This window comes from Scardinius erythrophthalmus (genome assembly GCF_964197995.2).
Source record: "Scardinius erythrophthalmus genome assembly, chromosome: 17".
Taxonomy (NCBI): Eukaryota; Metazoa; Chordata; class Actinopteri; order Cypriniformes; family Leuciscidae; genus Scardinius; species Scardinius erythrophthalmus.
In genome coordinates, this window is record NC_138237.1 from 18,067,425 (window position 1) to 18,077,619 (window position 10,195).

At 34.3% G+C, this 10,195-nt stretch overlaps 1 protein-coding gene across 1 annotated transcript; it reads right to left on the bottom strand.

The window, feature by feature from the left end:
- Window positions 1–2,000: 2,000 nt before the first annotated feature.
- Window positions 2,001–10,185, bottom strand: elmod1 (ELMO/CED-12 domain containing 1; the record flags this gene model as incomplete). Its single annotated transcript, XM_081391461.1, has 10 exons — window positions 2,001–4,004; window positions 4,903–5,036; window positions 5,613–5,663; window positions 6,346–6,441; window positions 7,461–7,594; window positions 7,749–7,878; window positions 7,968–8,065; window positions 8,569–8,597; window positions 8,733–8,878; window positions 10,169–10,185. The coding sequence occupies 10 exons, from the start codon at window positions 10,183–10,185 to the stop codon at window positions 3,829–3,831; spliced, it is 1,011 nt and encodes a 336-aa protein (XP_081247587.1). The 3' UTR covers window positions 2,001–3,828.
- Window positions 10,186–10,195: the final 10 nt, after the last annotated feature.

Genomic DNA, 10,195 nt, shown 5'->3' on the forward strand with positions numbered 1-10,195 from the left:
TTATAGAAACTAGTATGCGGTATACCGAGTAGCGTACACAGTGAAGTAGTATTCTGTTCTAAACATAGCCAATGTAACCAAACGGTCGTTGATACGAAATGGAACGCTAACGTATTTACTGCATGCAAACAGTAGCCTATACTGCAATCAATGCATACTAATACCGTAGCATGCTACTATTGCATGATCATCATTAAGATACATCATACTGATGCAAAATCCTTCAATTCTGGATTCAACTCTGGATTGATTTGTGTTTTGTGGATTTTGTATTGGTTGATGACAATGCCTGGTCTCGCTTTGAGCTTCTATAATTTATCATGCTAAAGGGCTCTTAATGCCTCTCGACACCCCTGTCATGAAATGTTTAGACATTATGCTAAACGCTGTCACTGTCCCGCTCCACTATCAGGCACGTGTTGGGGACACAGGAACTTGCATGTGACAGAGTGTGTCTGATGTCAGATTGGCTGTCATGTCGCATTATGCCTTGACTGTTATGAGTGTGCAAATAACAGTCGTGTCTAACCTATAACCTGTGTTTATGAGAAGCCTGAACACCTTTTGTCTTCACACAGGCATTGTAGTCTCAGGTAAGAGGCACTTTTGCTTCGCAAGTTTGCATAGTCAATAGTCATGTAGCCTAAGTAAATATATCAAAATATGTTTTCTACTGAAAAACATCTTAAACCTGGTTTAAAGGGATAGTTCACCCAAAAATAAAAATTCTGTCATAATTTAGTCACCCTCAAGTTTTTCCAAACCTGTATTAATTTATTTTATTTTCTGCTGAATTTATAAATGGTGTTACAGTTTCGAGGGGATGCCTTATAAATAATAAATGTTACACATTAGGTATATCATGGGTAGGTCTACTCATTATTTTGACTTTCTTGTTTGAAGCACAACATCATTCAAGCTATAACCGCATCTCGACCATGGCTGTTTTCTCCACACAAACATAAAGCCTTTCTGAGGATGAACGACAGTCCTGACTCCTGACAGTGAATATGCTCGCAATATCTTGAACGTTATTGCCCCCTTGCGATTCAAATCAGAATAACACGTCTTTTTATCTTTGCCTGTGTTCTTTTTGTGTTATTAATATATATATATATATATATATATATATATATATATATATATATATATATATATATATATATATATATATATATATATACTTAGAATTAGCTTTTATTTTCATATTTCAGTATTCGTTTTAGTAATTTTGTAATGGGGTTTTGTCATGTTTATTACTATTACTATTTTTAATAATTCTACAGGCTATAACTTTAATCTATTTCAGTTTTAGTTTTTCATTTAATATTTATATTTTATAATTTTGGATAAAAAGAATGGTTATTCATTAAAATGCTAAATATGTACTAGGTCATCTGGTTATTCTGTGAATATGGATAAAGCGCATACTGTGAACATTATACTGTATATATTTTAGTTTTCATTTTACAATTTTTTTAGTTTTTCTGTTATGCGCTTTTGCCATTTTTATTTATTTATTTTATTTTATTTCTATATAGCTTTATTTTGATTTGTTTTAGTAATTTTCGTATTTCAAATTAAAATTATTTCAGTTCAAGTTTTTAAAGTGTAAGTTTTTCATTTAATATCAATCATTTATTTCAACTTTATTTCAATTACTGAAAATGATTTTTAATAGTTTTTTATTAACAATAACAACACTGATTATTTATACTGCTTTTTATTATGTGAGGGAATGGAAAAAGATGATTGAACTCAAACATAGGTAAATAACTCTGAACAAGCTGTACAAATATGGGATTAAGTATCAGTTTTAAAGTGTTCCTAGAGGTCAAAGAATCCATTTCGATTTTAAAATGATGTTAATTACTTTCCATTTCGTAGCATGTATAAACCAAATGTAAAATTTGACAGAATCCTTTACTGTTTTTGTTTTGTTGGTTTTGTTTTGTTGCATGTGAAAGAAAACACAAAAACTGAACAGATACATAAATATTCAGCCATGCATAATGAAGAGCTTTAATAATGTTTCAATGTTTTTCACCTCGAACGCTTTATGTACAGCAAGTGCTTTATCTGTAAAAGTGCTGCAATGGGAAATATATGACACTCTGTACACATTAAAAATCAAGTGGAAACACAATTCAACCAATAGCTATTAAAAAGAAGCTGCTTAACACTGCCAGTAGCATAGACATTCATCGCAACGACATTAAAATTAAGTGACATTCTGATAACACAATTATTTTGCAGGCAAAAACTAAATCATCATGGAAACCCTGTGACCGTCCATCGTGTGAATGGACAAACTTAAAAGAGAATCATGCATTTGTGATGTGACACAACTGTAAAAAGAGGACAAAAAAAAGCCTGGAATACTCACACTCAGGGCTAAACTTTAGAATTGTACATGAATTATTCTATTGAGTGTCTTGGTAACACAATAGAGGCACCACTTGTGCAAAAGAAAACAAGACTGCTCTACTAACTGTTCAAAACGTCACTTATTGCTTTGGTGCTAGAACAGAAAAATGGAACATTCCACATTTTTTACATCAACACTAATACATTTGTAAAACAATCATGTGCTCTGCATGATAACATTCACAAAACACACATTATCCTACCATATTTGGCAAGTAAATATTCGATTTTAAGCTCCGCTTCTTGGCAACATATAGTAGGCTATGTAAGTATTTGATAGAAGAATTCAGAATATGACATGATGATAAAGGTTATGAACTTATGATTATCTGTTAATGCAGCAAGCAGAAATCATTTCCATTTAACGGATTATTCCAGGATCAATGCAAGTTAGTTAACTGATAGCATCTATTGATTACCACAAAAAATAATGTTGACTCTTCCCTGTGTTTTCTTTTCTTTAAAAAAATGTAAGCTAACAATATTATAAAAACATCTATTCTTCTGTTAAAATGTATTTGTCAAGCTATTTAAATCATTGCATTAACAGTTGTTTTAGGGTTGTCATGTTATAAAATTGGAAATAACTTTACACAGAAAAGACTAGTAAGTGTTTTTTTCACACTAAAATCATGTTAACATGTATATCTTGTGGCTACACTATTGAAACTGAATACTGAGAATTTTATTTTCCGTTCCACTGACCTGTGTTTTGCTTATTTAACAGCAAAAACTGTGTGAACTTTCTGAAAAGTGTCTACGTGTCTCACTGTAAACCAGATTTAGCTTTTTTAAAGAAAAGCGGAGACAAGATAATATTAATTTGTGGTAATCAACATTGTACCATAAGTGCTGTTAATTGAGCTGAATTTGTACTGAACCTTGAATATTCCTTTAACAGATTCACAATAAGTAAAGAAAGATTATCCGTCATATAACAGCTGAAAAAGTATATGATACTGTATACAAACAAGGGCCACCTGTTTCTAAGTGTGCCTGGTATCAGTGCAGCCTTCTGCGGTGGATGTGGGTAGAAACTCTCGCATGCCTGAAGCTCACTGTCTTACCTATTATGTACCAACAGCTCGACCTACTGGTGGATAGGGAGCCCTGTCCAATCGGGAGAGATCTCCCTCCGACCCACATTCAGACGCTGATCAAGACTTCAGCATACAGTAGTTGTAAATATCACAATCATTGTGAAAGCTAAGGAGGTGCACTGTTGCCATGCGCACATACAATCAACATGGTCTTCAGCAGTGCTGGTGATCTTCAGTCGCTTCTGGTTAGATGGGTGAGAGAATGTGTGAGAAGAAGACCGGCTAAGCAGTTGGCAGTAATGAGACATGGGCTTTAAGGATGAGAAGGTGAAGTGTCACAAGAGTTGAGATGAATGAGAAGCTACAGGTTGACCAGGTGAAGGTCCGAGGCCGTGAAGTGAGGACACAGTGCCATGTCAGGGTTCTTCAGCTGCTTCAGGACGCGCTTGTAGAACTTGGTGCGCACGCGATTGAACTCCATGATGTCGCACGGGTCCTCCTCGATCCAGAACCTGTGGAACTCCTGCATCAGATAACCTAAGAAAAACAAGAAATGATAAATATACAGGGTTTTTTATATAAATCGAATGTAAATCGAATGGATTACTTTTGTGAAGGATGCATGCACATTTTTGGGACTTGAAGGAGGTGGACCCCATAACTTGACATTATAACCACTGAAAGATCTAAGACATTTTCTAAAATAACTGAAAATGTGTTCGTCTGAAAAATGATTGACATATGCATCTCGAACGGCTTGAGGGCGAGTAAATCATGGGTTTAATATCATTTTTGGCCGAACTATCCCTTTAATGTTGTCAAAAATAAAATAAAAAATAACTAAAAGAACCCAAATACAATTTTATTTGGAATTTTTATAGAAAAGTATAAAAAAGTAAAAGTATGAAAGTTAAGGTTTTTACATTTATTCCAAAATAATAACTAAAGGCAGTAACAATTTTATTAGTGAACTGATGTTCAGCTGTTCTTTTTAATAGTCAACTCATTTTTGCATCATCAGTCATGCTCGGTAAACTCTGGTCACAGACAAGATGTACCTTTAATTTCACCAAGCAGATCGCTCACTAAAACTCCAAGAGTCATCATGTTTGAAGTGACTGCTTATATATATATATATATATATATATATATATCATGTTTTAATTTACATTATTATTAGGGCATTTCATTTTATGTAATTTAATGAATGCTAAATAATATAAATGATATATAATTGATATCATGCTAAATGATTAAATGTTAACATTTTTATTTTGTTATTTTTAAGAATTTTACTTGTAGAATTTACATCAAATGTAATAATTGTATAATTTAATGGCCATAAATGATGTATATAATTTAAAATGTATTTTTAATTTTACTTCAAGAGTTGTTTTCACAACGAGAACAATGGAAACATTATGATGACACTCACAGAAGGTCTGTTGGAAGTTCACTAGACTTGGCATCTCTGGTGCCACATTGTACAGATGAGTCTTCAGAGCCCCGCTCACCAGCAGGGAATATGCCAGGTCTGTGATGTTAATGCCAACTATGGCAAAGGAGTATCTGCGCCACAAAAGATTTGGGTCAGCACAAAACACAATGTAAAAGAAATCCTTGTTTAGTGTAAACACACATTATAAAATGTTAAGACACTGCCAGAGTTTGCCTGTGTGATTTCATGTTTCTGCTGCACAGTGATTTAACAGGCTCCATGCTACACATCAGAGCTAATGCATCCTGAAATCCTCAAACAAAGCATCAGTGCTGCCACACAAGCAGGGTTCAGGGACTCAACTACTAATAACTACTGCACACACAGCAGAATTATTTTTAACATTCACAGATGTAAGAACTGGTGTTCATGTTAGGCAGCACCGCTCTAACTCTCAAAATATATAAAAATATTTAATTAATGGTTTAATGATTTTTTAAAAATGTTTTTATTTTTCTAGTGTTGTGGGTGCTTTCCCGGGTGTTGCTATGTGGTTGCAAAGGTGTTCAGAGAGCTTTTTAGGATGTTGCTGTGAGGTTGCACAGGTAATTTGGTTGCTTACTGACCCAAGTGAAAACACAAAGCACAAAGTTTATGTTCTAGTACCTTAAATCTGTGTGAAATAGTCTGCAATATTCTGAACTCACCCAATCGCTTTGTCAAATTTGTTCTTGTCCCACTCAGCTTTGCTCATCTTGCTGTGTGAAGAACCAAAATATTAGTGTCCACTCAATCCTGTGCTAATAGTCGTTAAACAGCTAATATAATGCAGTCAACTACGTCAACAACGAAAATTACACATGTGAGACTGGAGAAAAGAGAAAGCATTCACAGCTACTAACCAACGTTACAATGAAGCATAATGCCTTGTGTTTAGAGTGAGGTGAGGTAAGGCGTTTCGAGATTAAAACAACAACAAAATACAGCCATTAGTATGAGGCAAAATAATCAAATGAATTTCTTACTGAGAGAGAAAAAAATGGAGTACCTGGCTTCCTCTTTGGAAAGGTTCCTGCGTATGACAGTGATGGGAATAAAAAAAGAAGCAGGAACAGAAAAAAAGGAATGTGTGGGTGCATGATGTGCATGATGGTGAAGGAGCATGCTGAAGGTTTGATTGATTACACAGCATGAAAAAAATCACCTGTTAACATAAACACGGTATGCACACACAGTAAAAAGCAATACACTGATAAGAGGCTTCTGGGGAACTACACCCTAACTGACATCCTGTGGCAAGATCCTGATGTTGTGTGTTTGCTCATGTGCATTTAAAGCTTAAATGTTCCTTAAAGCCCATCAATCAGATTTAGGGTGCTTTTTTGGATATAACAATGTACCATAACTAACTATATACAGTAGAGTGTACGTAGGAACCACTCAAGAGGACCATCTGAGGGATCTGACCTGTGTTTGGGCTGCAAGGAGTCATGGAGAACTTGGAGAGCGGTGGCTTTATCATGCTCTGCAAAATATCTGCGAATAAAAGAGGGAAAATCAGCCATTGAATTGTTCTGTTCGAAAACCTAGTGAGCTACCTATGTAGTGTTCCAAAAGCTAGGCAACTTAATTATGCTAAGATACCCACTAAGATACCTTGTTGTTTTGAGAAAATGCTTTGCAACAAGATCAGTGAAAAAAATCTAAGATAGCAAATGCAATAATGTAAAATTATTTAATTCTATAATACAAAGTAGTGAGAAAAACTAGTTGAGTGTGGTTCAAAAAATATGTTTTGAATTTCTTTTTTAGTTTAGCAACCTGTTAGCATCAAAATCTATTGCTAGCTGAAAAAAACTAGTTCAGTGTCATTCAAAAACGTATTTTACTCAATGTGTGTTCTGCATTTAATGTTTATTTGAGTATGGTGTTGTTAGCTTAGCAACATGCTAATCGCAAAATCTATTGCTATATGATAAAACTAGTTCAGTGTCATTCAAAAACGTATTTTTACTCAATGTATGTTATGTATTTAATGTTTATTAGAGTATATCGTGTTGTTAGCTTAGCAACATGTTGACGTCAAAATTAGTTCAGTGTCATTCAAAAACTTATTTTACTCAATGTATGTTATGCATTTAATGCTTATTCGAGTATTGTGTTGTTAGCTTAGCAACATGCTAACGTCAAAATTAGTTCAGTGTCATTCAAAAACTTATTTTACTCAATGTATGTTATGTATTTAATGTTTATTAGAGTATGGTGTTAGCTTAGCAATGCTAACGGCAAAATCTATTGCTGTTTTAGTTGTGAATGCCTATGCAGAGCATTCCAAATTGGTCTTTTATGAGGTTACATGATGGTTAGGATGCTGCTTTAAAAGGTAGCTGCCTATTTAGTAAGTAGACAGTAAGGCTCACTATGTTTAGGAACAGGGTTAATATCTGGTATGATCTAAATAACTACATTTCACTTAAGCACATATGTTTAAAGTAGTATAAAGATCTAATGTTTTGTGCTGATTTCATCTCAGCAGATTCTACCAGGCTACTCACAGTAGGTTGTGCAAGCCCAAGAGACCCATGCCCCTGAAATCAGTCTTGGGGTCGTTTCCTTGGAAACCAATCTCACACCATTGCTTGGAGATGCGTCCAGAGAGAGGAGAATCAGGACGGAGTTCCTTCCACAGCTGGTGAGAAAAAATATGTTTGAGAAAATGTCACTATTAAAGACTATTACATTATAGATGTTAAATGTGTAGCTATTGAAGCTCTGTTAAATTCTGAATTATTATTGCCTATAATATTTCTCAGTCATTAAAAAAGACTAGCAACCACTAATACCTTCATGAGCATCTCCTCATGTGCTGGGTTTTCACAGTCGTACGGCTCTCTACGCAGCTTCTCCACTTCCACTACTAGGTTTCGGTAACCCGCAATCTGGAGGAGGCAAGCTTGGAGAGAGATGCCAAGCCTGGAAGAAGACAAGAAATACAGTATGTGTGTTCAAAAAGTAAGAACTTAGTAGATGAATACACTATCAGCAAATCACAGAGTCCTTACTGTGGGTTAGTGTCGAGGTTGATCTTTTTCAGGGACATAATATCATCGATAGTTTTCTCAACAGAATCTGGGTGAACGCTGATGGCAGACTGCAAAAGCTATGGAGGTAGAGTAATAGAAAGGAAGATTATTCAGTTATTAGCTAATACACAAAAAATGGCATAATATGTTAAAAATTGTGCAGCCTTGTAGTTTGAGACGGGCTTATATACAGTGTTGATATTGTTAACTAAACTAAGTAATACAAATAATTTACGTTAATTGAAATAAAGCTGAAATAAATATAAATAATAGATGACAACTTAGAAATTTTGAAGTACTAAAAAAAAAAAAAAAAAACTTAAATAAAAAATACGACAAAAGCACATTAAAATCCCTAAAACTTAATTTAAAATTAAAATGAAAAGTGAAAATATAAAAATAAATAAAACATTGATAAATACAATAATTCTATTTAAATAATACTAAAATAACATTGGTTATTATTACATAAAATTACAAAATACCTTCCATTTTATAATAGTATTAAATGTTACAATAAAATAGATACAATATATAAAGTATTTGTACTTGATAAACCAACAACCTCATGATGACTCACCTCATGTTTAGAACATTTCATTGAGGACTCTGTGAAATGAAAGGAAACATAAAATGATTTTAAAAAATGTTCCCACATACATCCAGGATGGCCAATACAGAATGATATAGTGTATTTTACTGTAGATGTACCACTAAATAGTATTTAGTACTGATGGTATTTACCGATCTTGAGCGTCCTTCGAGCACCAGGTTTGTTATTGTAACAGATGCGTTGAAGCTCACATCGTCCTGTCACCTTCCTGATGACAAACTTCAGGCCCCGCCACAAACACTTACAGTAAAGGAACACCAGCAACTGGGTCAGCACCCTAGAAGATTCAAAGAAATAAAGAGGCCTGAATAAAGCGACACAAATCCAGAACTTTTAGGCCTAATACACTTGCGTATTCTGTCCCAGAATAAAGCGTACTCACTGGGGTATTGTGAAAGCTCATTATATTTGAGTACAATAAAACTGAACTGCATAACCTTCAGATTCGCATGTTTCAGTTTCCCATGAACACTCCTCGAGCTATTCAAAGAGAAATGCACATTATTTTTCTCTTGTCTACAAAAGCTAGGCCTATTTTCCTTTGTAAAAAGTATATCTGTGTTTTGAGAGAGAGATGTGGGCCATGATGATGAAATGGGTCACAGTTCTGCAAAGATGTGTGTGATGAAAGTGAAATATAATTGTGAAAGTAATATTCTTTAAACAGGTTTCATGTCCTGCATGTATCAAGCAGTAGATTTCATGTTTTTGAATCAATGCATGGGTGAATTCATCCTTTCGGATTATATTCTAATCTAATTGCGATCTATTTCACTACAGAGAAACACACTAGACTAGGAATAAACCTGTTTGAGTCCGGTTGCTGAGAGTTACTGCTCACAGGATAGACTCGCCTCCCCATCGGCATGCAATGAATTCAAGTCAAACCTGTGTTTTGTAAAAAAGGTGTTATTGTGAAAACTGTTGAACAGGAGTGACGTGTCTTGAAGGTAATAAGCAGTAGTCTGGTCTCTACCTCTGAAGGTCTAGGTGAAATACAGAACTACATTCACTAGGAGCAACCTCTACTGGGTTAAATGCCTGTCAACATCATTTATTGTAAACAATATAATTAAGAGAAGTGGCTGATAAGAAAGCACTTAAAACTGAAAGCCAGACGACAACTTCCCAAGGGATGGTTAATTAAAAGGTATTTATCAGTCATTTACATTTTAAGAGCTATTGCTGACAAAGAATGTTAGTATGAAAAGGCCTCTGACTGGTGACTGGGGGGGGGGGGCATATTTGATCTTTATGATATATTAAATATAATATGTATAAATATAAAATATATGTTTCCATATCTATGGCATAATTGGGCCAATAGCAACAGTGCATGCAATATAAATGTATTCTTATAATCTGATAAGAATAATTCATTATTTAATTTCTATTTTTGTTTCCACATCCATGACACAATTGGGCCATACAACTATGCATACAATATGAAACCTATCGGTGAATTTAATCATGTGATTTTTTTTTTTAAATGGAAAATGAAAGCAATGACATTTCAGCTTCAAAGCAATAATAAGCTTGCCACTATTAAGCAGTAAGACGTACTTACCTTAGAAAATGCTTCATCGTGATTGTC